The sequence below is a fragment of the Symphalangus syndactylus genome, chromosome 16, assembly GCF_028878055.3.
Source record: "Symphalangus syndactylus isolate Jambi chromosome 16, NHGRI_mSymSyn1-v2.1_pri, whole genome shotgun sequence".
Taxonomy (NCBI): Eukaryota; Metazoa; Chordata; class Mammalia; order Primates; family Hylobatidae; genus Symphalangus; species Symphalangus syndactylus.
This window is the reverse complement of record NC_072438.2, coordinates 70,831,267-70,859,240: the sequence shown is the minus strand read 5'-3', so window position 1 is coordinate 70,859,240 and position 27,974 is coordinate 70,831,267. Positions and strand designations below refer to the sequence as shown.

General features: G+C 43.6%; 1 protein-coding gene, 1 long non-coding RNA gene and 1 pseudogene across 4 annotated transcripts in view; 1 reads left to right on the top strand and 2 right to left on the bottom strand.

Moving 5' to 3' along the window:
- The first annotated feature begins 22 nt into the window (after positions 1-22).
- LOC129464786 (mitochondrial import receptor subunit TOM40 homolog) lies at positions 23-27,680 on the top strand (annotated as a pseudogene).
- On the bottom strand, positions 12,573-15,102 carry LOC129464785 (uncharacterized). Its single transcript, XR_008651737.1, has 3 exons — positions 14,964-15,102; positions 13,578-13,867; positions 12,573-12,630 (listed from the first exon to the last, which is right to left on the bottom strand). It is a non-coding gene; the product is annotated as an uncharacterized lncRNA (long non-coding RNA).
- The window catches only part of ADAMTS12 (ADAM metallopeptidase with thrombospondin type 1 motif 12), a 367,651-nt gene continuing 357,188 nt past the window's right edge, over positions 17,512-27,974 (bottom strand). For 2 of the 3 annotated variants that reach the window (XM_055246206.1, XM_055246207.1), the window contains 2 exons: positions 27,361-27,520; positions 17,512-19,903 (listed from right to left, as the gene is read on the bottom strand). In XM_055246206.1, the coding sequence (XP_055102181.1) occupies positions 19,725-19,903; positions 27,361-27,520 (339 nt within the window). In that variant the 3' untranslated portion in view covers positions 17,512-19,724. The remainder of the gene's footprint in view (positions 19,904-27,360; positions 27,521-27,974) is intronic. The other variant, XM_063619890.1, reaches the window with a different exon arrangement.

The window sequence follows — 27,974 nt, the reverse complement described above, 5'->3', positions numbered from 1 at the left end:
ACCTCTCCCCTCGCAGGTGACCATGGGGAACGTGTTGGCAGTCAGCCTGCTGCCTGCAGGGCAGCCGCCACCACCTGTGCCGGCCCTCGTGGGTCTGCCGCCACCTCCGCCCTAGCATCCAGGCTTCACGGCTGCCGCCGCTGGGAGGCGGCCTGGGCGCCAGCACTAGTGTGGGTCGAGGTTTGGAGCGGACCCCCGGAGCTGCAACCGCCAGTGCCGCAGGGGGTGCCGAGGATGGGGCCTGCCGCTGCCTGCCCTACCCCTGCACATTCGAAGAGTGCTACCGGAAGTGCAAGGAGCTGTAGATGGAAGGTGTCAAGTTCACAGTGAACAAAGCGTTGAGTAAGCATTTCCAGGTGAACCACACAGTAACCCTCAGCACAATCAGGGAGTCCAACAACCATTTTGGTGTCACGTATATGGGGACAAAGCAGCTGAGTCCCACAGAGGCATTCCCTGTACTGGTGGGTGACATGGACAACAGTGGCAGCCTCAATGCTCAGGTCATTCACCAGCTGGGCCCCGGCCTCAGGTCCAAGATGGCCATACAGACCCAGCAGTCGAAGTTTGTGAAGTGGCAGGTGGATGGGGAGTACCAGTGCTCTGACTTTACAGCGGACGTCACCCTGGGGAACCCAGACGTCCTGATGGGTTCAGGAATCTTCCTAGCCCACTACCTCCAGAGCACCACGCCTTGCCTGGCCCTGGGCAGAAACCTGGTCTACCACCGACGGCCAGGGGAGGAGGGCACTGTCATGTCTCTAGCTGGGAAATACACATTGAACAACAGGTTGGCAACTGTAACGTTGAGTTGGACATAATACCACAAACCCAGTGACCAGCTGCAGGTGGATGTGGAGTTTGAGGCCAGTACAAGGATGCAGGACACCATTGTCTCCTTTGGGTACCAGCTGGGCCTGCCCAAGGCCAACCTCCTCTTTAAGGCTCTGTGGACAGCAACTGGATCGTGGGTGCCACGCTAGAGAAGAAGCTCCCACCCCTGCCTCTGACACCGGCCCTTGGGGCCTTCCTGAATCACCGCAAGAACAAGTTACGGTGTGGCTTTGGCTTCATCATCGGCTGAGCCCTCCCGACCCTTCCACGCCCTTCCTACTTCAGATTCTACCTCTACCCTCCTCCTGCCATGGAGGGGAGACCTGGGCCCCCCTTTCCCTCCCTTCCCTTCCTCCTCTGGGGTCAGGTGGACAGCAGAAAGGAGGGACCCCACCACCCCAGCAGCTGAGAAGGGGATTCTGGAACCGATTGGCGCTTCAGGATTCTGGGTACCAGGGGCAGCGTGTCCAGTGGGCCTGGGGTCAGTCCCGGAAGGGATTCTGGAATTGAGTGGCTCACAGGATTCTGAGCACCAGGGGTAGAGGCAGCCAGACAACCTCAGGGAGGAATGTCCTGGAGTCCCCGTCCTCCAAAGGGCCTGGGCCCACTCCAAGGGAACAGCGAGAGGAGCTTCCCCAACCCCGATCAGTCTGCCCTGCCCCTGTCCACTTTCCCATCTACCCCGTGGTATAAATCATGTTTATAAGTTATGGAAGAACTGGGAGAGTTTACAGAAAAAAAATATGTATATGTATGTGTGTGTGTGTGTGTATGTATATATATATATATATATATATGGAAAAAGAAAAAGAAAAAAAAAATGAGGCAGGACAGAGGTCAGGTCCAAGAAGGCCAGTTAGTTCAGAGAGTGTGGAGCAGGGTTGAGAGTCAGCATGGAATGGAGGTTTTGTGGGTCAAGGCAGCAAGTCCACATCAGTGAGGTCAGACCCTGGCACCAGAATTCCAGGACAGTTGAAAGACAGAGCTGAAGGCCCAGGCCAACAGGAAATAAGAAACTGGACACCAGCACCAAGCATAGAGCTTGACCCTGGGCACGCTGTCTTCAGAGCTCCTCCTCCACTCCCAGCAGGGGGCAGGACGGATCATTGCAAGATGCTGGGACTCAGTTTATAAAAGGAGACAGTGTGGCTAGAGTACAGGAATGAGAAGGCCAGAGGCCAACAGTTCCTGCCAAGTTGGGCCCAGTGAAAGCCATTATCTTCCCTTTGATCAGTCACTCCAAAAAAATATCAGGATGTTCAGGCCATCTATTTCAGTGTTTGATCATGCTACCACAGTCTTTTGTATGGATGTATAGTCTTTGCCTAACAAAGCCACAAAATGCAAAGAATGTGCTGAATTTTTCTTTTTCTTTTCTTTCTTTTTTTTTTTTTTTTCTTTTTTTGAGATGGAGTTTCTCTCTTGTCCCCAGGCTGGAGTGCAATGGTGCGATCTCGGTTCACTGCAACCTCTGCCTCCCGGGTTCAAGCAATTCTCCTGCCTCAGCCTCCCGAGTAGCTGAGATTGCAGACACATGCCAAGAGACCCAGCTAATTTTTGACTTTTTAGTAACGACGGGGTTTCACCATGTTGGCCAGGCTGGTCTTGAACTCCTGATCTCAAGTGATCCACCTGCCTTGGCCTCCCAAAGTGCTGGGATTACAAGTGTGAGCTACTTTGCCTGGCTCTATGCTGAATTTTTCTACCTGCTTGGCTCTATCGTCCATACTGAAAACTATCAAACCTATTATGTAACACGTGGTATTTTGTATTACTTGCCAAATATAACAATTCAAGTTTTGGAATGGAATCTAGGCAAAAGTACAAAGCGGGAAGAGTTTTAGTATAGCTGATGATGATAATTTTTTTGCTGGAATTATTCAAAATGTGATGTGGTAGCCAGCCTCCAAGAGGACTCCATGCAATCCCCACCCCTTGGTATTCATACCCTTTACTAGTCACATTGTATGAGTGTTGGTCTGTGTGACCAATAAAACACAGACATTGTCAGCATTCTGGTCCTTTTCTGGATTAGTGTTTCCCAAAGTGATGTTCTTCAAAATCAGATGAGCAGAATGACAATTGCTGTTATGGCAAAGAAAAAGAAAAAAAATTGGAAATAGTGTGCTAAGCAAAATGAAACAAAGCTTCCATATTTTTAGGACTTCCCAGAGCCTTTGATATGCTAAGTGCAGTGTGAAACTGTAGGAAGAATATTGAGAATTCAGGGTATGCTAATCCTATTTGACCCTGGGAATCTTCTTTTTGGGGGGAAGGTTTACAGCGTTCTGTTCACCAGTATTCACTTTGGTGAATGCTTCTCTAAAGTTTTCTTGGTTGGGCACGATGGTTCACGCCTGTAATCTCAGCACTTTAGGAGGTTGAGGTGCGCACATCACCTGAGGTCAGGAGTTCGAGACCAGCCTGGCCAACATGGTGAAACCCCATCTCTACTAAAAACACAAAAAATTAGCCGGGCATGGTGGTGCATGCCTGTAATCCTAGCTACTCAGGAGGCTGAGGCATGAGAATTGCTTGAACCCAGAAGACGGAGGTTGCAGGGAGCTGAGATTGCGCCACTGCACTCCAGCCTGGGTGACAGAGTGAGACTTTGTCTCAAAAAAAAAATTTTTTTTCTTTATTAATATTGTTTTGAAAATGTAGTATACTAAACACAGCATGATACCTTTCATGTGACTGACCAGTAAAAAAGAAAAAAAATCTCATTATAAGATGTAATTTCAACTTTATTAAAACAAAAGTCCTCTTTCAACCCATTGATAGCTGAGACGATCCTTTCATTTTTTTCTTCCTTCTTAGTACCAGGAACCTCTCTATACAGCCAGCCTCTATTCTGATGTTGGGGGAAAAAGCACATATGGCATAAATAAGCTAAAGCATTTTTTGAGAACCAAATTATTTTAGAAAAATACTTAAGAAAATATAACATTCTTTTTTTAAAAAGCCCACTTTATAGTTGATAGAAATAAAAGGAGATGTAGGGGTAAATTTTAAAAATGCTGAATCAAATTTTTGTGGCATGATGCCAGGAAATTCTCTCCCTTTGTTTTAACTGAACAAAATCGCAAGATTTTATTACTCACCTTCCTCCAGTTAATTTATTTTAATGAATTAATTATTTTATTGATTTATTTTTCTGAGACAGGATCTTGCTCCATCAGCCAGGCTGGAGTACGGTGGTGTGATCACAGCTCACTGCAGCCTTGATCTCCTAGGCTTAAGCAATCCTCCCACCTCAGCCTCCAGAATAGCTGGGACCGCAGGCATGAGCCACTATGCCTGGCTAATTTTCTTAGTTTTTTGTAGAGATGGGGGATCTCACTTTGTTGCCCAGGCTGGTCTTGAACTCCTGAGCTCACGTTATCTTCCTGCCTCAGCCTACCAAAATGTTGAGATTACAGGCGTAAGGCACTGCACCCGGCCTTCACCCTGGCTTAAACTCAGTTTAGGTTTCATATAGGCCTGTCTTTATGGTTAGATTTGACATGAATACTGAATCAAGATCCCTGAATTACAGACTACAACTCTCAGCTTCCTGAAGATTATTACTCCTTCACTTGTGTTATTTTTAAAATTCACTTATTGCCTTGGATTTGAATCTTAAAAGGTTAATCACAAAACATCAGCTTGATACATTTTTAAAATTAATGGCACAAAATTGAATCTTAGAAGTTCAAAATTTTTTAGTATTAATTTTTTTTGAAGGAAGAACAAAGACTTTCTTATTTCCAAATCTATCAAATTAGAGAAATTAGAGTAAACCTGTAATACACCTAGTGATAATGAGCTCATCTCACATAAAGCCAAGGACTCAATTCTTATCAAGGGAATGTTTCAGTATTTTACATGTTTATATATTGGTTACTCCTTTCTCACTTGGAAAGTACATTGAAATTACTTGTTGTATTTGTCCGTTTTCACACTGCTGATAAAGACATATACCCCTGAGACAGGGAAGAAAAAGAGGTTCAATGGACTTACAGTTCCATATGGCTGGGGAGGCCTCACAATCAGCCAAAGGCAAGGAGGAGCAAGTCACATCTTACATGGATGGTGGTGGGTAGAGAGAGAGTGAGCTTGTGTGGGGAAACTCCCATTTTTAAAACCATCAGATCTGGTGAGAACTTATTCACTATCACAAGAACAGCATGGGAAAGACCTGCCCCCATGATTTAATTACCTCCCACCAGGTTTCTCCCAAGACGTGGGAATTGTGGGAGTTACAATTCAAGATGAGATTTGAGTGGGGACACAGACAAACCGTATCACTTGTCAACAATCTCACTTTTATTTGAAGCATAGAAAAGTGTCTTGTTAAATATGAGAAATGAGAGGAAACGTATAGAAGTACCCAGTCATCTTTAGGAAAAAAGAACTGTCTCAGAGATCCATGGAAAGGACTATTTAAGGTACTCTGGGTCATAGGCTTCTAGGGCACAAGCTTCTGATGGCATTTCTTGTTCGTTTGTTTTTTAGACAGAGTCTCACTATGTTGCCCAGGCTAGAGTGCAGTGGTGCAATCACATCTCACACTGCAGCCTTGACATCCTGGGCTTAAGCAATCCTTCCACTTCAGCCTCCCAAGTAGTGAGGACCACAGGTGTGTGCTACCATGCTTGGCTAGTTATCTAATTTTTTGTAGAGACTGGGTCTCACTATGTTGCCCAGGCTGGTCTTGAACTCTTGGGCTCAAGCAATCCTCCCTCCTTGACCTCCCAAAGTGTTGGGATTATAGGCTTGAGCCACTGGGCCCAAGCTGATGGCATTTCTTAATTATTTTTGAGACCATACCACTGTACTGAGTCAAGATTTCTAGAACTCTAGTGGAGAAGCCAATGGGTTAATAATATTGCTAACCCAAGATTGAACAGAATAAGAACTGACCATATGTGACTGAATGGATTATAGTTCTATGAATGAATTACATAGGGCTCATAAAAAATGATTATGGATTTTGTTTGGAATCTTGTGGATACTGTTCTATGTTTTGATTATAAGGAACCTCTTTCTCTCCTTCTACATTATTTGTAATGCATAACAATTTATTAGATTATACTTTTGTAAACAGAACTGAAACAATTATATTTTTTCCTTGGCTTGATTCTTCCAGAATTTGCAAATTCTTATATTTTTATTTTCATGACAACATAATTTTTCTGCATAGATTCAATGAGTCTGACCCCTTTGTTAACAGGACATAATTAGAAACATTGGTTATATAAACCAAAGCTTTGACTGAAGTGTCATATTTGAGAATGATGGTCATAGAAACATAGAATCAACTGTTAGCAGCTAAGGTTGATTTTATGTAGCTAATGCCTATAAAGCTCTCTCGGGAAAACCCAGCCTGGTACTTGGCTTACAGAGTTCCCAGCCTTATAGGTGAGTAAGGAAGGTCACATCCTGGCAGGCCCAGGAACTTTACAATATTTTGGAAACCTTGAGAAGAGAGGAGTTCATCCAAATCTAAAGGTACTGCAGGTAAAGTCTGGTAGTGAGTTCTTGGCATGGCTTCCTAGCCTTGACATGCTTTTAGAAGTCTAATCTCAGATTCCTTATGAAAAACTTCAGTAAAGCAAACTAAAAAAGGTCTATTATGGTATAAATTACCTTTCTTGCTGTATTTATGTAAATGATCAGGCCAAATCGAATGATATCGGCCTTATTTTATAATCAAGAAAAATTTTTCTTTGGGATTATCTTTGATCATAAAAGGGTAACTGTTGAGAAAAATTTTGTTTTTCGTAGAAAATTATAGCACACTATTGTGGATTATCAGATTCTGATCATATTCATAGTCTTTGAGCTATATAACATCTCTTTGTTAATTGTAGGTAACTAATGAATATGAAAACATCTCCAAAATATGTTAACATGTTACTTACCTGTAAATTGAACTGAATCCTGTCATCTTTCATTCATTGCCAACTCTTACCAAATTTCCAATTCTTCAATTTTTTTTAAAACTATCTAGCCACAACCCTCTCCCTCCTGATGTGGCATCACTGAGAATTAAATCCTAACTGCTCAGATCCTTATTGGAACTCTAGGTTGCTTTGTAGCTGGCTTTCCCACCCCTCTCCCGCCAAGGATGTGAAGAAGTATTGAGAGTTAAAGCCCAATGATTTGATACGTACTTCAAAAGTCTCATCACTACAGCAGTCCATGCATAGGCTGAATCTCTCCCTGGACCAGCCACTGTCTGGACCACTAAGGAAGTCTGGCAAAATACTCAGGTCATGCTCATGCATGCCCTTATTGATAGGTCACTCTGAGTATGAAAAACATCACCAGAGTTTCTAAACCTTTGCTTCAAGGAACTCAATCAGCAGCCTCTGGTAACCACCATTCCACTTTATTTCTATAAGTTTGAATGTTTTAGATTCCACATGCTGTGAGATCATACAGTATCTGTGCCTGGGCTTATTTCACTTAACATAATGTTTTCTATGTTTATCCATGTTGTCACAAATGACAGAATTTCTTGCTTTTTTTGCATGTGTTCGTTTCTTTTTTTAAAGGCTGAATAGTACCGTATTCCATTGTATGTATGTATACCACGTTTTAAAAATCTATTCATTCAGGCCGGGCACGGTGGCTCACGCCTGTAATCCCAGCACTTTGGGAGGCCGAGGCGGGCAGATCACGAGGTCAGGAGATCGAGACCATCTGAAACCCTGTCTCTATTAAAAATCCAAAAAAATTAGCTGGGCGTGGTGGTGGGCGCCTGTAGTCCCAGCTCCTCGGGAGGCTGAGGCAGGAGAATGGCATGAACCCGGGAGGCGGAGCTTGCAGTGAGCCGAGATCGCGCCACTGCACTCCAGCCTAGGCGACAGAGCCAGACTCTGTCTCAAAAAAAAAGAAAAAGAAAAAAAAAATCTATTCATTCATTGATGAATGCTTAGGTTGCTTCCACATCTTGGCTAGTGTGAATAATGTTGCAATAAATGTAGAAGTGCAGATATCTATTCCACATACTAATTTTAGTTCCTTTGTGTATATACCTAGTAGTGGGATTGCTGGATCATATGGTAATTCTATTTTTAGATTTTTGAAGAACCTCCATACTTCTTCCAAAATGGCTGTACTAATTTATAATACCACCAACAGTGTATAAAGATTGCCTGTTCTCAAAAACCTCACCAACACTTGTTATCTTACATCTTTTTGATGATAGCCTATCTAACATGTATAAGGTGATATAGCTCATTGTGGCTTTAAGTTGCACTTCTCTTATTGTTACAGATGTTGAGCATTGAAAATATGTATCTATTGGCCATCTGTGTATCTTCTTCTGATGTCTATTCAAGTCATTTGCCCATTTTTAAATAAGATTATTTGTTTTCTTGTTATTGAATAGTTTGATTTCCCTTGTGTATTTTGGACATTAGCCCCTTATGAACAACTTGCAAATATTTTCTCCTAGTCTGGGGCTTGTCTCTTCACTCTATTAATTGTTTCCTTTGTTGTACGGAAGCTTTTTAGTTTGACGCAATCCCATCTGTCTATTTTTGCTTTTGTTGCCTGTGCTCTTGGGGTCATATCCAAAAAATCACTGCCCAGATCATGTCATGGAGCTTTTTCTATATGTTTTCTTCCAGTAATTTTATAGTTTTAGGTCTTATGTTTACGTCTTATTTCATTTTGAGTTGGTTCTTGTATGAGGGGTGAGATAAAGGTACATTTTTATCCTTTTGTATGTGAATATCCAGTTTTCTCATTTATTGAAGGGACCATCCTCCCCCATCGTGTGTTCTTTCTTGGCATCTTTGTAAAAAATCCGTCCACCATATGTTTATTTCTGGGCACTCATATTCTATTGGTTAATGAGTCTTTTAAAACGTTTACTTTTATTTTTCTGGCTTATTTCTACAAGAAAGAAGCCCTAAGGCTTTAGGTTGGTCTGCATATTCCCTTCGGGACCATTGCGCCTACACATTGTACCAAGGCTGACCACCTTAGGAAGGCTTCAGGTTTAGACTTTGGCTGTTTACTTCAAATGCAGTTAGGTAGGTGTGTGTTTGTGTGTGTGTGTGTGTGTGTCTACCTACGTATATAAACATTTAAATTTTGATAACTTTGACAATTCTTCATTTTTAAGTATGCTGGAATCCTCTAAAAATAGAAATGGCCTAGAACTCTTCAAGACCTCTGAGAGACCCTGGGTCCATTTTGCTGACCAGGCCAAGCAACTGAGAGAGTAGAAGACTGCTCTGTGACCCTTGGACCATCTGTATCTGCATCACCTGAAAATTCTGGGGCCTACACCAGACCTACTAAATCCTCCTGAATCACCAGAATTGGGGCCAAACAGCTTCCATTTAAAAAGAGTTCTGCCATGTAACTTGTGTAGACTCAAGTTTGAGAGCACAAGCCAGGGGAGTTAGATGGGTCATTAGACACTGAATTTCTCAAAAAAAGAGTAGAACTGGCAATGGGAAGTGAGAATGAATATACAAATAGACAATGGCCAGATCATAGAACTTTGACCCACAACCTACAGCAACTTTCCCAGGAAGCCTACCCCCTTATCTACAACAGACAACCCAGGAAGCCAGCCTGCTGTAAGTCAGTATTGCAAGAAGCCAGGTTGCTGTCTTTATTTTTTGAGACAGGGTCTCACTCTGTTGCCCAGGCTGGGGTGCAGTGGTGCAATCACAGTTCACTGCAACCTCCACTTCCCTGGCTCAAGTGATCCTCCCACCTCAGCCTTCTGAGTAGCTGGGACCACAGACACACACCACACCCAGTTAATTCATTTTTATTTTTAGTTTTTGTAGAGATGGGGTTTCACCATGTTACCCAGGCTGGCCTTGAACTCCTGGACCCAAGTGATCCACCTGCCTTGGCCTCCCAAAGTGCTGGGATTACAGGTGTGAGCCACCATGCCCAGCCTAGATTGCTATATTTTAGTGACAATCTAGGAAGCTAAACAACTCCTGTAGCAATCAGCCCCAAATGATCAGGACTTGATTAATAACCGAAAGCCTCCCAAATTTTTGTCCCGATTTGTAATTTAGGACCAACCAGAGAAAGCCAAATATGCACCCTTAATCAACGACATAGGATGACTTCTTCTCGTTAGCCTCCTACAGCTTCCCAAGCCAAAACTTCCCATCAGGGCACACCTGAAGCCTTCCCTTTTGTCCACTATAAGGTTTTCCCACTTTTCTATCTGTCCTTGAGTCTCTGCCAAAGGACACTGACAGTGGCTGACTCCCTTGCTATAGTAAGTTCAGAATAAATAGACTATTTTTCTCATTTAGTTGGTCTTTGTTTATTTCCAGAAGGAAGACTGAAGAAGGAGCAAAAGGCCTTGATAAATATGGAGGAGGGATGAAAGATGACAGAGACTAGAAAGAGGGATATTAGGTGGATGGTGTGACTCTCAAGGACACAGTCTGTCCTGTGGGTGGCTGAGTGGCAGTGGATGTATCTTGGGCCCACCATCTTTGCCAGGCCCTTTCCTATACTCTGAGAGTATAGGACACTGAGAGGTTCTGAGGTAGGCCAAATATTGTTAACACCATCGTACTGATGTGGAAAGAGATAACAGATATGCTGTTTCTTGGCACCTGGTCCTGAAATCCTTCTGGGCATTCAATTCCCGATAATCCCTGTATGGGAACAACAGAAGCAAAGTCCCAAATGGTCCTGCTGTTACTTCAATCCCCAGATGTATATGTCATGCTTGATAACTTGATAAGGAGTTACTGAGTTTGGCTTCCTAGAGTGAAATGTGGGAACTTTTTGTGAAATCCCAACAGTTTATTAATGATTCAGAGTGATAATTAGCTTTCTTTGTCTGAGTGCAGAGAAAAGATAATTGGTACATTTGATCTCGATTTTTTTTTTTTTTTGAGATGGAGTCTTGCTGTGTTGCCCAGGCTGGAGTTCAGTGGTACGATCTCAGCTCACTGCAACCACCGCCTCCTGGGTTAAAGCAATTCTCTTTCCTCAGCCTCCCAAGTGGCTGGGACTACAGGTGTGTGCAGTCATGCCGGGCTAATTTTTATTTTCGTTTTAGTAGAGACAAGATGGGTTTTGTAAGGTTGGCCAGGCTGGTCTCGAAATCCTGACATCAAGAGATCCACCCACCTCAGCCTCCCAAAGTGCTGGGATTACAGGCATGAGCCACCGTGCCCAGCCTGATAATTGGTGCATTTGAAATAGGCCCTGCCCATATAGCCCCTCTGCCCATGTCTTTTGCTCCTGGGTCCTCTGTGAATCACATTCCTGTCATTAGGCAGGAGTGCAGGCTGATGGGCCAGAAGTGGGGTGGAAGCACACCTCAGAATTTGTGCTCAAGAAACATTGCTTCTAATTTTTTGATCCCATTCTGGCCAGTCAGTCATGACTTAACAGCTTGCCTTCCTGAGTGGCCCTCTGAAACCTGGGCTTCGGGGCTGGAGCATGCCAACAACTTTCCCAGCCGCTCATCTATCCTATTGCCCAAGATAAGCCTGGACCCTACTTGGCCACAGGGTCCTTTTCCCACAAGCATCTCTGCTCATAGTTGGAAATTCTCGTGAACTACACTGGAGTGTGCAGTACTGCTTCTAGGCCTGGCAACAGGAGCCCCTGCCCCAAGCCTGGCTTTCTGTGGGCTAGTATTCCAAAAGGCTCAAATGCAAATACTTTGTCTTTGTGGCTTGGTAACAAAGTCTTTTGAGTTTTGTAACAGACTGAGTGAGTAAGAATTATCAAAATACAATACACACATTGGGTTCCCCAGGCCAGAGAAGTGTGTGGGCCTGACAGCCTGTAAGTGCAGGCTGGGGATGCAAAAATCACAGGCTGGGCCCAAGGAAACCAGGGAAAGAGCTGTGCTCTTGCTTGTAGTTCACCACCCCATAGCACCCACGGTGAGTGTCTAGGGCCTGGGTGGACCAGGTCTGCAGATAACTGGCTCCCTCCTCTTTCTCTGCCCATGTGATATTGTTGGAAGGTTTTCAGAATTGTTGCAGTTTATGAGGTGGAAAAGTGAGGCATGGGAGCAAGGAACCTACCTCTCCAGACTCCCTAGGGAGCTTGGCCAGGTCAGTCTCCATCAGGGATTTGGGTTTAGTCATCAACTTGGAGACCTGGGTCTGAGCCACCAAATTCTCAGCAGGCAGGGCTGGCCCAGCGCTGGCTAATTTAGCCTCTCAGTCACACGGCTGATCACTGGGGAGATGGCTGTGAGATGCTGGATGAGAACAGAGGCCAGGCCTAGAATGTAGCTTGTTTCATGACTTTTAAACCTTTATACATTTGGTAAGTGGCCCTTCCATTGTACTCTTACCCCAGGCCTCAAGATCCTAAGGAGCAGACCTGGAGCAAGCATCTTTCAGGTCCCAGGATGGGCAGGAGCACATCAACCACCTGCCTCATGGAGAAACCATACGCAACTTTGGAGAAGCCCCCGGCACATGGCTTCCTCACTCCCTGAGCTGCAAACAGGCTGGGATTAGCAGAGACAAGAGGAGGGTTCAGGTTAGTGCAAGCACAGGGAGGAAGTACCCACCCCAGTCCCTTCTGAGATGGCCCCAGCTGTGCCCTCAGTCTCCTGCCACGGTGCATGGACAGGGAAGGACACTGTATCTGTGCACTTCAGCCTCTGATATTTACTCCTCAACTCCTCTCTGTGACCGCAACACACACACCCTACCACATTCTCCACCCCATCGTCTGCTCTCTTGTCCCTGAGCATGAGCTGTGTGTTCTTACCTTTTCCTCTCTCCCCTATCCCAACTCTTTATGTTTGCTGCCTCCTCCTCCTTCAAGACATCTTTTCTATGAATGGGCGAACAAAAGAAAAGATGATTTCCACAAGTTATGAAATTCTTACTATATGCTGGGAGCTATGCTAGACATTGGAATTCTCTGAACATCCCTACCACTCACTTGCTGAGTGAGACCAGGGAGAGTGGAGGTTGCAATGTCACAGTAGGTGGTCAGATGGCTGCTCCCACTGGGCCTCAAGAAGTGGCATTTTGTGGGGAATGTATTAACCATAGTTCAAGGTCTGACCTTTGTTTTGGCAGCTTTAGAAATAAAATTTTCTCTGATTTAGAAGAATTAACATACACTAACCAAGTTCACAAGAAACTAATATATAAACCAAAATATCAACTTACTCTATTTCTAGGGGTATTATTGAAACCACCTTTGCAAAGATTATGACAGTGAGATAAGTCTAGCATGGTTTATTTCATCTTGCTTCTAGCCTCAGAGGCTGGAGCTCATTCCTGAGCACAGGCCAAGCTAACCATGGGAAGAATTTAGTTTATAGTTTCTTTGAAGCAAGGATGATAACAGTCCCTCCTTAAAACAGATCCCTTCCTTGCTCCAACCGAAGACTGCCTTTGTAAAGGTAATGAAAGGCCAGGAGATTAAGATTATGGGAGAGGCCTGAATTCTGCTTACATGCAGGCATAGTTTCTATAATCCCCTACTGCTCAGAACCTCTGGCCAGAGGTCACAAGATTTGTGACTTCCTCAATTGCTCCTATAGATAACATCACTATTGTAAAACCTAAGATTGGTCTTTCGAGATGTTTTTTCAGATTTTTTTTTCATTCTGGCGACCAACTGACCCCACCCAGACCCTGGACTCATGACTCAACTAGTCCTGTGGCCCCCACCCAGAGGTTGACTCAGTTCCTGAGGACCAGTTTCCACACCCCCATGATTTTATCCCCAACCAAGTAGCAGCACCCATTCCCCAGCTTCCTGCTCACCAAATTATCCATAAAACCCTAGTCTCCGAGTTCTTGGAGAGGCTAATTTGAGTGATAATGAAACTCCAGACCTTCTTCCACTTGGCTGACTTTGTGTTCATTAAGCTCTTTACTACAATAAGGCTGTCTCAGTGAATGAGTGAACTGGGCTTCCTGAGACCAGGAAAGTCAGTTCCAAATCCCTGCAAGGGAGATGCCCAGCTGACCACCTTCACTTTTGATTTTCCTGCTTCCAGTAATCTGATGATTTAGTTTAACAATAATCTTCTTGCTTCCTGAGTTGTGTCTCCCTAAGTAAGGAGAAAACAAATGTTAGTGTATTTGTTAGCATGCATCTTCTGATCCTAGTGTATTTGTCAGCGTGCTTCCCTTTCTGAGATTCAGATGTGCATTTCGGTGAGGTGTTTGTCCCCAACCACCAGACAAAGGAGAGTTTACTTAATGTTCTGCTCTTTGGTTGATCCTCCCACCTTGGCCTCCCAAAGTGCTGGGATTACTGGTGGACACTACCACACCTACCTAATTTTTTTTTTTTTTTTTTCAGAGATGGGGTCTCACCATGTTGCCAAGGCTGGTCCTGAACTCCTGGTCTGGAGTGATCCTCCCACCTCGGCCTTCAAGTGCTGGGATTACAGGCATGAGTCACTGTGTCCAGCCCATGTGGTAGTTTTTAATCAATGTTTCCTCTACCAGCTTTTTCCTTCATGCTTATCTTACCTCTTTCCCATAGGGGCATGAAACCTCCACTTCCAGAGTGGATAGTATTGAGATATCTCTTCAGGATGGGGTCTTTATGATAACCCTTTTACATGCTCCTCCCAGGGCAGGAGAGGGTGCTGCTGTTGGTGAAAGTTTGATGGCCATGAGACTCCTACAAACTGAGGTTAATAGGTTGAGTGGTCCATTTCTCTCTGTTTCTTTCTACTCCATCCCCATCTCTCTTGAGCTTGAAGCCCGGAGCTCAGAGAACCACTGGGAGGGAGGCCTGCAGATCTCCAGCTACTTGCCATGGGGGAATGCAGATATGAAGGGTAGGAAAACCCTTTTTCTATTTGCACCCAAGACGTGCTCTCCAAGCCAGCTTCACCACTACTGAAGCTGATATTTTGATCTGGCTGATTATGTCTATTCTCAGTTTGATTAGAAATCTCAATTAGAGGAGGATGATTAATCCAAAATCCTAACATGCCAGTTTCCATTTTGCTCGCTGTTGATTTATTGCCCCAGTTCTAGGATCGAAACATCTTTGTCCCCAGGGGCTGGTTTAAGACTCTTTGAGCTGTGCTCATTACCATGTATCCCCTTCAACATCAAGATTCTTTAATCAAGCTGGTGTGCTTTGAACCCTGATCTATTTTTTAGTTCTTTTGAGGTTTTCTGACCTACCTCATCAGTCCTTTCGAGAAGTCTGAATTTTAGTGAAAGCTTGGTTTTACTCAACCAAGATCCCCTACTACTCGCTACAAGGTGATAATTGTTTTAGTGCAGGGTTTTTCGACTTTGGAACTATTGACATTATGAGCCAGACAATTCTTTGTTGTTGAGGGAATGTCGTTCCATAGAATGTTTGGCAACATTCTGGGCCTCTGTTCACTGGATGCCAGTAGCACTCCCTCCCTCCCCCACTGCCCAGTTGTGAAAACCAAAAATGTCTCCAGACATTGTCAAAGACCCCCTGGGGAACAAAAATCACCCTCGATTAAGAGCTACTTTTCTAGTGGAAAATGTACCCAGTATAGTGGGAGCAGAGTATAATGGAAAACAGACCCTGTCTTTCTGGCAGGGTCAGGGTAGGTGTCCCAGGGGAAGTAGCATTTGAGCTGGGCTTTTCACTATTAGAAAGATCTCGTAGTCACAGATAGAATAATTTTTAAGGTATAATCAGGGAGGCATCCATGGCTCTCTGCGATGCCTTCTTGACCAAAACTACATTTCCTACTATTCCTATTCATGCCCTCAAACATCCCAGGGATCACCTGGAGAGGCCTGGCTCTTCCCTACCTCTATGGTTTTGTTTATTCCATGTGAATAGACTCTATTGCTATATGTACAAATTCTGCTTTTGCTAGTTGCATTTACTGAGCTGTGCACCCATCTTTGAATAAGGACTGAATTCCCAAAGCAAATTCCTCGAGATGGGTCATTTTCTCTTAAGTGTTAAGCCTACACTTTGGATAGATGAAGGAGTAGGTTATGCTGTGAGCAGCATGAATATGTTGAATTCAGTGTTTTGGGGAATTTTAGGCATCACTTCAGATTATCATATGGTGGACTGTGGCAGTTGTTGCACATTCATGAGAAGAGATCGGCTCACCTGGGATGTGACTCATCTGATGATGTACTGGTCTAGGAGTAGGGTAGGAGGGAATCTGGAATGAGTGTGGGAGGAAGGAATTGACAGCATCCTTTCCCAGGCTGCTAAAATCCATAGTAACACTGGTGGGTGGTGGGAGTCTCACAGCAGGGGTAAAAGAATCACACAGAAACATCAATGAGTTTGGCCATTTATTGATGCCACACAAAGGGAGGCTATGATTACAGTCTGGTTTTAAGTACTGAAATACCCACCAAGGTACCCCTTGAGGAGGCTGGGTAGAAGGGGAAATGGCAAAGCAGCACAGAGATGCAGGGAGGGCAATGGGCTGGGCCGTGTATGTCATACAATTATTTTGGAGGACAATGATGGGTAGGATTGTGCTTTACCCACCATGTTTTTTAGTAACATAACTTAGAATAATACTTGAATAAGCGGTACGGGCAACAGGAGTAGCATCAAATATGTTAGCTAGGTTGTAACACCAGGCAGTTCATGTCATGCGGCCTCTCCTTCAAAAGTGAATCACTGTGGACCAAGCACCAGATACATCGTCCCAGAGATTCATCTTGAAGTCAGAAAGGAGAAGAACTAAGACCTGCAGTCTTTGGAGTAGCAGTGTGCAGCTTTCAGAGTTTGGAAGATTTTAGTCAACTAAATGTGATGTTATTATCTAAAACACTATAATCCCTCACATTGTGTTTCAGATACTGGATGAAGGTTATCAGAAACATTCACTGACTATCTGAAAGCATCACAGTGGGATGTCAGCGGAGACGTGGCTGTCTCAGGAGATTGGACGGAGGTGTGCTCTTCTTTAAGAAAACCCATCACAAAACAAAGCATTCCTCCCAAGGAGGCACTGAAACGATTTCCTGATTGAAGAAAGTAATCACTATTAAGTCTCCTGGAATATTGTTCTCTCGTGGTGTGCTTAATTACATTTTCATGTTTAAGAATTATATTAACCCACAACTTTCCAGAGAAGAGCTAAGTATACTACTGTGAAAGACAAAGTAAACCAAACTGGGTTTTAGAACGTTAATGTAGTGAAGTACCAGGCCCTGCGATGGCCCTCTCTATTTCATAGAGATATGTATCCAGTGTCTCCTGATACACTTCTCAGTTGCTTGATCCAGGTGAGAAGAAAGAAGGGCCTAGATAAAGTAAACCAACAACTCTGCTTCGTGTCAGCACCCAAGTATCAAAGATGTAACATACCATGCAGGTTCCTGCCTTCAGAGTCTTCCTGTTGATCTGAGTCCCCTCTTGTACAGCAAGCACTGGGACATGTCAAAATACTGACGACTCATCACTGAGTGATCGCCAAGGCAACAGATGATACCAACAGGACAGCAAACAGCAAGCCCTGTCTTCATTCTGGAGTCAAGAATGATGGACATGACACAGCTGTCTTACAACATAGCTCCAGTACAGGAAGCAAATATCCATGGCAAATAATTAGGAGCCAATGTTCTGCCTTTGAGAAACTGGAAAAGACCTAGAATGGAGCACCCGGCCAAACTCTCTCCACATGTCTACCATCTTCTCCACCACGCAGGTTGTAAGTAACGTGGTCCATTTCGTATATGGAGAAATTTGGCCTACTTTCCTTGGTCGAGGTCAGTAGGAATCTGAGTTTGTTCCTGAGTTTTGTAAGCCTGGTCATACCCAGGTCTCTGATGACACGTATTTGATCCTATGCTAGTACAGTACCAGGTTAAATCAATCTAGCTTACTCAATGAATCCCCCTGAAAGCCCACACTACACTTCAGGGACAGTCTTTGCAAACTGCCTCATTAGTAAATATCAGATTCTCCTCCACTCATGTCGCTAACAATTTAAGTATCTCCTCTCCTCGAAAACCATTATTCACCATAGATTGCTATCGGCCAGCAATGTTTATGTTTAAAGGCAGAGAATACAATAATGTAATTATCATCTAGAAATAAATTCTCTGGCTTTAGGTAAACATTTGTACTTTCCTCCTGTTTCTGGTCTATCTTGCATTTCATCCCAGTCCCACTGTTTTATTTTCCACAGGAATTCATGAGAGTAATACATGTTAATGGCTTGGAAAAAAATAAAAAGCACATAATATTAAATCTTAAATTCAAGGTACCCAAGCAATAAAACTGGCATTGGTCAGCAACACCATTACATGTTTAACAGAATATGTATACGGAGAGTTTCACATACACTTACCCATTTGTATGCCTATCTATGTTTACATTAGTTCTGCCACCATCTAGATATTAGCACCATTTTTTAAATAGCACCATTCTGCTGAACGGATAGGTAAAGAGAGACATGGGACATTGTGTTCCATGAGGAGTATTAAGTGTATCTGTGCATGAGTCAGAAAATATGCTGCCCATCACATGAAGGCCACATCCTTGCCTTTCTCCCTGTCAAGAATTGGTTCTGATATCTTCTTCCATTTGAGGCTTATGCCCCTCCACCCACCCACTTACCCTCTTTCTCTGGGTTCAGTTCATGTAAGTACCTTCCCTTAGAAATCACTTTGTCTAGAAATTTGCTCTGAATTTGAGACCAAGCCTACTTTGACTTCTGGTGGGAGGTAGGAACATCCAGAACAAGCATTCTAACTTTCATTTCAGTTTCTTTGAACTCCCTGATTCACCTGTTCTCCCCAAAGTAAAAGACCTTTAAGACTAACTAAATATTGGGTACACTGAGGAGAAGATCCTCTTTACCTTACTTTTTAGAAATGTTTTTTCTCTATATTAGAAGTTTGCACTATGCTCTTGTACTTAGTACAGTTTACCTGGTTCTTTGAAATATTTTAATATGGAACCTCCATTTTCCAACCTGAGGAGAGGTGAGGACAGGTGACAGCCCTAGAGCTGGTCATAGTGGTCTTTGCGTATACACCCCCTGCAGCAAGATGATGGTGGGACCTGAGCTCAGGCCTCCTGTAGGGACTGGAGGAAGGGAGGAAGTCAGCCAGGAAGACTCATTTTCCCTTCTGCGAAGGAGAGTGTATTTGCCAGGAAAGTGGGAAGAATAAAGGCCCACAGTTCTTTTTCTATAATAGTAAGAAATTGATTTCTGCTCATTTGCTTTTTACGAGTTTTCATAGAAATGCTCTTCAAGCCAGAGTGTTTTCTGTGTAAGTGACCTAAACCCCTTAGGCTGTGTTTCTTATGCCTGTTTCCTCTTAGTCTAGTGTCTCGAGGTTGGCAGGAGACTCTAAGCAGCCCAGATACGGAGCCCTACTGGGACGGAGGAAGAGACTGAGAGATGTAACCAGCACTTTCTCTTCCTGCCCTAGTTGAACATGGGGTGAAGAAAGCAATCCCCTGCCTGGATGAATTAAGGAATGTTCCTAAAGCTCCACTGTGACATTTTAAATAGCAGCTGCCCCAGGCAGGGAGGAAAGAAAAAAAAAGAAAGGTATTCATCAAGATAAATTAAGAAGATTATTTGTGCCCTGGGTAAGTGTTGCCTGATACTGTTGAGGTAGTCAGGAAAAAAGCTGGTCTCTTTGTTTTTATCTTTAAGGGAGAACAAAAATACAATATTTCACAAATCTGTCTAACCTGGCACCTTTCCCAGGAGCCGATACCAGGTGCTGCCTGATTCTCCTAGCTATTTCACCTTCTGATCAGGGAGCAGCAAGTACGGCAGCCTAGGCCTCCTGTGAGGGACATTCTGTGGCTAGAGGAACACAATGGATTTTGTTTCATTATGACCCAAAGCTGAACCTGAAATATATGAAGCAAAACCTCAATGAAGCAGCTCCCAGGGCTAAAGCATGTCACGGTCAGCAGGCTGCTGCAGTCTGGTGGAAGCTGGCTTCCTTTTGGGCTTAGAGTTCTTTTGGCTTTTGGAGCAACCGTTGCCTTCTTTGCCTTTGGGTGTGTGTGATGTGTGTCTGGGGACACGAGAAGCAGCACTCAGCCCTCACAGTGGGCACAGAACATTTCTTCATGGCTTTCAGTGTTTGGCAGAAACTGGCTGACAGCTTGTCCTTGGTGCAAAGTAAATCTGTGGAAGGAGAAAAAGAATAAGAAAAAAGTTCAGAGATTATCCTTTGTAGATATACAAGCACAACTTCTATTAATGTAAGACTTTATATGTCTACCAAGAAAGGAGCCGTAACAATTCATAATAGGTGGTATCTACTGAATGTTTATTATGTATCAGACACTGTGCAGAGTGTTTATGCTAAACTGAATTATCAGTCACAATTCTTCTCTCCCATGTAATTGTGTTATACAGAACATTCCCACCTTGCCATGGCTGCCTGGCGGGTGGAGAATCCTTCCCAACTACTTGCCTTTGGGTTCAGCTCTGTGACTTGCTTTAGACAATGGGATGCTAGTAGACACAATCTCTGCAGTGACTTGGAATGTGCAGGAGGACAAGCCTTCCCTGATGAGCTTCTGCTGTCACCATAAGAAGAACCTGGCTTGTGCAGCCACCAAGGATGATAAGAGACACATGGGTCAGACCTAGACTCAACCTACAGTTAGTAGCCAAGGCCAACCAAAGCCAAGCTCAATCACCTGAACCTTGGTCGACCTATAGATGCTCAGCAAAAAATACATGACTGTGCATTATATGAAAAAGACACACACACATGCATGTTTATAGCAGCACAATTCACAATTGCAAAGATATAGAACCAACTAAGGGCCCATTAACCAATGAGTGGATACAGGATATGTGGTATATATACGCCAGGGAATACTACTCAACCAAAAAAAAAAAAAAAAGAGGAATGAAATAATGTCTTTTGCAGCAACTGGAGGCCATTATTCTAAGTGAAGTAACTTGAGGAATGGAAAACCAAATATATGTTCTCATTTATAAGTGGGAGCTAAGCTATGAGGACTCAGACGCATAAGAATGATATAATGGACTTAGGGGGCCCAGGGAGGAAACTTGGGGGTGGTAAGGAATAAAAGACTACATATTGGGTATAGTATACACTGCTTGGGTGACGGGTGCACTAAAATCTCAGAAATCTCCACTGAGGAATGTGAGTTTTGGTTATCCCCCACAACTACTGTGGTACCCCCAAAACTACTGAAATTAAAAAAAAGAAAAAAATACATGACTGTAGTTTTAAACCCCTGAGTGTCAGGGTGCTTTGCTATGCAGTATTGCTATGGAAATAGTTGAATGCAGTGTCTTCTAGGCTTCACTACATTTAATCTTTACAGTGCTACTAGCAGACAAGTATTTTTTCCATTTCAGAAATGACGAAAGTAAGGCCTCAAGTAGTGAAGAACTTGTATAAGGTTGTCCAGCTGATAAATGGCATGGCCAGATCTGAACACAGGCAGTCTTAACTCTAGAGCTCATGCTCTAATCAATCATACTGTTCAGAGTGTCAAGCCAACAACCAGTCAGCAAAATAACCAGTGCTTCCGGGCTGGGCATGGTGGCTCACGCTGTAATCCCAGCACTTTGGGAGGTTGAGGTGGGCAGATCACGAAGTCAGGAATTCGAGACTAGCCTGGCCAACATGGTGAAACCCCATCTCTACTAAAAATACAAAAAGTAGCTGGGTGCAGTGGCGGGCGCCTGCAATCCCAGCTACTCAGGAGGCTGAGGCAGGAGAATCATTTCAAACCGGAAGGTGGAGGTTGCAGTGAGCCGAGATCGTGCCATTGCACTCCAGCCTGGGCAACAAGAGTGAAACTCCATCTCAAAAAAAAAGAAAAAAAAAATAATAACCAATGCTTCTGGAGTGAGTGAGGGATACAGACATAAACTGTGATCCCCGCCCTGCAGAACTTTACCACGGAGATGAAGGAAGAAGACATGTACAAATAATTCCCAGAGTAAGTATACAATTAGTCACCTGAGTTCTAACCCTTGTTCTCCTCTAACTAGCTCCGGGCAAGGGTGTCCTTTAATTTTCTTGGCCTTGCTTTTCCCATACATGAGTCAGGGAATGAGAGTGGGTTGCTCAGGGACCACCCCCACACACTTGTACGGGTGGTTCTCAGATGGCACTGGCCCACAGCTTCCGGGTCTGTAAGGAATTCAATTAGATTTTTTTTTTCTAGAAAGTGAAATTGTTTTAAGCTTGCCTTAGGTACTTCTTGGAGCTCTCGTCTTTCTTTCTCCTTTACAGAGAAAATATTTTCATAGTTCTGAAGAAAAGCACTTTCATAAACAGGCCGCTGTCCTTTGTAAAGGGAACAGTCAGGAAAAGTAGAAATGGAAATAATAACCTCTCCACCCCAAATTTGCAACAGTATCTTTACATCTCTATGCTTTGTTCACCTTTAGATCATAAAGGCAAAAAATTCTTTTTATCTCCTCAGAACTCCTTATTCTCTTAACTGTGCCTTATTTTTGTGAAGAAATGAATGTCTTCTGTTAGCTTCCAGAGTCCTGTTTGGTGCTGAAGTTTTAAGTGCCGTTAGGAATTGGTAACATATAATGCTCCTAGAATCCAAAATCTGAGTCTTCATCTTTCCTTCTTTAGTCCTCTTCTTTAAGCCTCTTATAAAAACCCTGTCTCTCTTAAAACCCCACAGGAAATTGCCTGACACCCTTGGGAGTTTCAGAGACAGTACATGTTTTTGTATTTTGAGACGGTTCCCTCTGTCTCCTAGGCTGTAGTGCAGTGGCGCAATCTCGGCTCACTGCAACCTCTGCCTCCCGGGTTCAAGCAATTCTCCTGCCTCAGCCTCCTGAGTAATTGAGACTACAGGCATGTGCCACCACGCCCAGCTAATTTTTTTTTTTTTTTTTTGTATATTTAGTAGAGACAGGGTTTCACCATGTTGGTCAGGCTGGTCTTGAACTCCTGACCTCGAATGATCTGCCTGCCTCGGCCTCCCGAAGTGCTAGGATTACAGGTGTGAGCCACTGTGCCTGGCCTTGTTTTTCTTTTTGTTTCAGATTTTCTCCTCAAAATTCAACTTCAGAGAGTACATGTTTTGACCAAGCATGTCTCTTGTGGAATATCCCTTCGAGCTCTTCTTCTCCCTCATCCCAGCAGAGCAGCGGGTGTTGTTCACGGGACCTGGGCCATGCATTGTGTGCGCTGCTGATTGGAACAAGGCAAGGCTTCCTTCCCAGGCTCTGGGAAGCCCCCTGGCAGGGTAGTCCAAGCATCACCAAGCTGCCCCAGTTTCTTAGCCAGCCTCTCCTGAAGTCTCTGTGGATGGAGGCTGGAGAGGGCCCAGGTGGGGCGGCTCTTTGCCCCACAGTCTCGTCGCTGTGTCTGTGAGTGCTCTAGGGCTGCTGCCCAGGAGGAGAAAGACAGAGGAAGGGTGGAGGCTCAGCTGACAGCCACCATTCCACAAAGCTTCTTCTGGCAGTGCTGACCCACATGAGTCCCCTCTGTCTCCATCTCCAAATAGGCATTATTGTATTACACACTTGGGAATGGCACCATACTCTCTCTTGACCTGCTCTGTAAATTGAGCATGAGCCTCTTCTGCTAAGGGCCAAAGGTATCTGCCATTATAAAAATGACCTCTAGGAGGCCCCCCAAAGGTTGTGGGTTGAACTGTATCCTTTGAAACGTACCCCAGAGTGGAAGTCCTCACCCTTTGTATCTGTGAATGTGATCTGATTTGGAAATAAGATCTTGGCAGACAGAATAATGATGTCAATTAAGATGAGGTCACTCTGAACTAGGGTGGGCCCTTCATCCAACCTGAGTGGTGTCCTTATAAAAAGAGGAGAAGAGACACAGAGACACACATACAGAGGAGGAAAAGCCGTGCTGAGACACAGACACAGAGGGGAAAGACAGCCATGTGGTAATGGAGGCAGAGACTGGAATTCAGTTTCTGTAAGCCAAGGAATGCCAGTGATGGCCAGCAACCGCCAGAAGCCAGGAGAATGGCTGTGGGCCCTACCAATACCTTGATTTTGGATTTCTAGCCTCCAGAACTGTGAGAGAATAGATTTCTGTTGTCTTTAGTCACCTAGTTTATTATAGTTTGTTATGGCAGCATGAATATGTGTGCTTGTAGCCCAGGAAGCTAATACGCCCCTTCCTCCATGAAAGTAGAAAAAACACAGATACAAATTATTAAGCATTTACCACATACTAGGCAATGTTTGATATATACTATACCATTTGATTATCACAGAAATCAATAGATGTGGGTGCATCTATTCTTTTAATAACTGAGGGTTCCAGAGAAGCTTAGCAATTGACCCAGTATCACACAGCTGGTACATAGATGGTGCTGCTGGAAATTGAATGTTGTCTCAATAGCTCCCAAGCTTTGTCTCTGACAGAATGAATCTCTTGTACTGGTGATGGGGCAGGAGAAGATCACATGAATAGGTCTTCTCTGTCCAAAACATCTTCTTTTGCTCAACACAGGAGGCCCACTTGTCAGGTTAGGTCAACACCTAAATGACTGAAAGAGACTCAACCAAGCCTAGAATCCTCACGTGTTCTTGAAAACCATGAGATCAAGAGCCTTGCTTTTCAATAGTCCTTGGAGCCTGGATACATTCTAGGTCCTGGGGCCCCACTTTTTGAGAGTGGGGGACTGGAAGGAAGAGTGGAGGATGAAAGTGGCCTATATTGGCAGTCTGTGTTCCAGAACTATAGGTAGCAACTCATTTAGATGATGACCGTGAGCCCAACATGATGACAAGGCTCAATTACATCAGTTCTCCCTATTGCTGTGAAACAATGAAGGCTTGTTGTGTTCATCAGTCAATTGGATTCCACTTCCAAAGTACATACAATGCTTATAATTATGGGCAACTTGGAGGGGAGGTCCCAATTTGCCTCTACTGGTTCAACAGAAACCACATTTGGAAATTTAAAGGGACAGTTATACGCCTGTATCTTTGTTGCCAACTGTGTTATCAGGGGATAATATTTTGTTCACCAAAGAAGCTTGAAAAACAATTTCAATGTTGTTGACAAATACAGCTTCCATGACTTTGGGCTTCTTGAGGCCAAGAACTGTATTTTACTCATGTCTTTCTCCTCAGCTGTTAGCACTTCTCTGACACATCTTGTGATCAATAATATTTTGTTGAATAAGTGAATGAATGAGATCCTATTCATCTGGCAGCATATTCTTTACTAGAAAATTTACTGACTCAAATGTTCATTTGTATCAACATTGGATCTAAGTACTGTTTCTGTTTTTTTTTTTTTTTGGCCTTTTCTACCCCTTCTCAAATTAAAAACAATAGCAGCAGCAACAGCAAAACAACCCCAGGAATGGTAGGCTTAAGGGTTTTGCTTTTGTTTTTTAATCAATATGAATGTAATGCTGAGAATAAAGCTGATACTTGGTAAATGAATTTTCTTGATTTTTTTTCCATGTAGATATGTGGAAAGGGTTTTGTAGGCACTAATGTGGAAATAATAATTCCAATTTAGATTTTAAATCATTAAAACTTCAGATGGTTTCTAAAAGAAGTAAAATGACCTGGAGGAAACTAAACCTTATATGAATTCATACCTGATATTATAAAATATAATTAGGAGGATGTTATGTTTATTGTGAAAGCTGATTGACAAAAATCTGGGCATTGAATGAATATTTTCAAAGAATTTTAGAGAATTATAGGGGTCAGGGTGGGTGGCTGGTTTCTTAAATCAAGGAATTTCTTACAACTCTTCTTTCATTTTCCTTCTATGTGAGTAGGCATGGCTCTGCCTTCAAAAGAAGCTAGTAATTAACTTTTGTGGCCCTGATAATTGTCAGTGAGTGGAATTCACTGTTAAGCACATCAATTGCCAGCCAACTATTGGTCGCCATTTATTCTGTGTGAGATTTCAAGATGAAAACTACCATCTATGCATTTAACCCTGTTTTGATTATTGAAGATTTTATTGTCCAGCAATAGGACAGTTGAAGACAACCTACATATAATTCAAAATAACAAGCCCTAACACTAGGCATGATCAACCAAGAGTAAGTTGCTGCTTCAGTTATATAAAAAATAACACAACATAGAAGGGATTGTATAGCCTCAACTACTTAAAGTATGGTACCATAGAAGGTGATGAAATGAAATGAAAGGAAGAGTCTCAAATTGGTCCCTTGGTCTAGAACAAGGTGCTTCTCAAACTTTGATGTGCATGTGAGTCACCAGGGATCTTGTTAAATGAAGATTCTAATTCAGTAGATCTAGAGTGAGGCCTGAGAGCCTCAAACTCCCAGGAGATGCCAATTCAGCTTGTCCAGGGACCATATTTTGAGAAGCAAGAGTCTGGAAGACATGAATAACACCTCTGAAAATGAGCTATAGGTGGTTTCTTCTGGAGTTTCAAGTAAGGCCAATGAAAGCCACCCTTAAGTGCAAGTCAGTAAGAAGCTTCCTGTGATAATCACACCTAAAGCATTTCCTTGCTCAGTGCATTTTTATCAGTATTTCCAGACCAGATCTCTCTCCTGGCCTCCATACCTGTAGAGCAAACCAATCACAGGACACCCCTACCTAGATAATTCACAGACTCCTTAACATGTCCCAAACAGAACTCACTACCTTCCCTCTTTCCCAAAGCTCCTGTTGGGCTTCCTCTCTCAGTGCATGGTAGCTTCATCTACTCAGCTGCCCAAGTCAAAATTATGGGCATTAGCCTTTCTCTCCTTTCTCCTGGCACAAAGGGCTATCAAATTTTTCTTTTAATGAGCTCCTGAATGTGCTCACTTCTCTGTTTTAAATTTAATTTAGAAATTTTACATGTCAATGAAGCCCAAACAATCAGTGCAATGGACATTATAGGTCATAGCTGAACCTACCCAACCTATAGGAGCTCCTTTGTCTCTCACGCAGAGAGCCTCCTGCAAATTCACTTCTCCTGGGGTAGCCCTTGGCCAATGGCTGAAGAGCGTGGAAGTGTGAATGTACAGCTTACTGGCTCAGGAGTGGACAACTTGGGGGTATAACTTGCGCTCTGGAGCTGCCTGGAGGACCAGGCTGAAGCTAGGACTCAGGTTCCTGAGAAGGCACCCTGGCTGTGTCTCCTCCATTTTCCATCCAGCTTCCTCCACTCCCTTAATGATCTTCCCTGGAAATACTTACTTAATGAATCCCTTGCACACACACTTTCACCCCAGAGCCTGCTTCTGGGAGACCTGGCCTAACACAGTGGTACCAGATTTATAGAGAGGACTATTTCACACTTGACTGGGTTCCTGAGAAAGGCTGGGATATCTCTCAAGACATCTTTGAAAGCACAGAAGTAATTCTCATCCATTTTGGATGACATCAGTGTGAACAAGCTTAGAGAGAGAAAATGGTATTTTATGATAGTCAATAAATAATAATAATAATAAAAGAAAAATGGATGAGATACTCTCTCAAGAAGTTAGGATTCAAACCTCACCAGATCAGATAACTTGTTCCCAGGGTTACTGGCTGACCTCTTTAACATTAAGATTTTCTGTTCAGTAAAAGAAATGTAAAGCTATCTACAAGTTGTATCACTCAGGATGACACTTGTGCAAAGATCTCTTTCTCCCCGAGCAAACCCATTCACCCACCGGCACTTTTCTTGCAGGCCTGCTGGTTGCATTTTTTGAATTCTGGAGGTCTGGGTTTGTGATCACACAGGCATCGGTCTTGGTCTTCAGTTTTATTGTTCTCTGAGGGCACACATTGGACAGTCCTCTTCTGAAAGCCACCTCCACAGGAAGTGGAACACTGAAAGAGAAGGTGAACAGAGAGTCAGAAGTCCTCCCCACGACTCCCAAGGAAACACCAGTAGAACACCTCCAACCCCACTGTGGTCAAGAATGGAAACATCTCAATAACCAGAAACCTTTTTGAAGGAGTCATAGAATAAAGGCACTAATAATTTGGAGATGTGAGTTTAGAAAGACTCTATACTATAGGTTGTGTGGGATTGAATCTGACTGAATTTACTATTAGGTTCTCTGCAGAACATGCTCCTTTTTCACAAGTTTGAGAATGGCCTGATGCCTCTCACAACATGGCTACAGCATTGGGCTCCAGGAACCTATGTTGGTGCCATGGGACCCAGCCACCTGGCCACACATGACTGGTCTAGGGAAGGTCCCTGCATCAAGCTGGGCCAATCAGTCACTTCCTTGGGAATTTGAATTGAGACCCAGCAAGAGATTCCATCTAAGGCTGC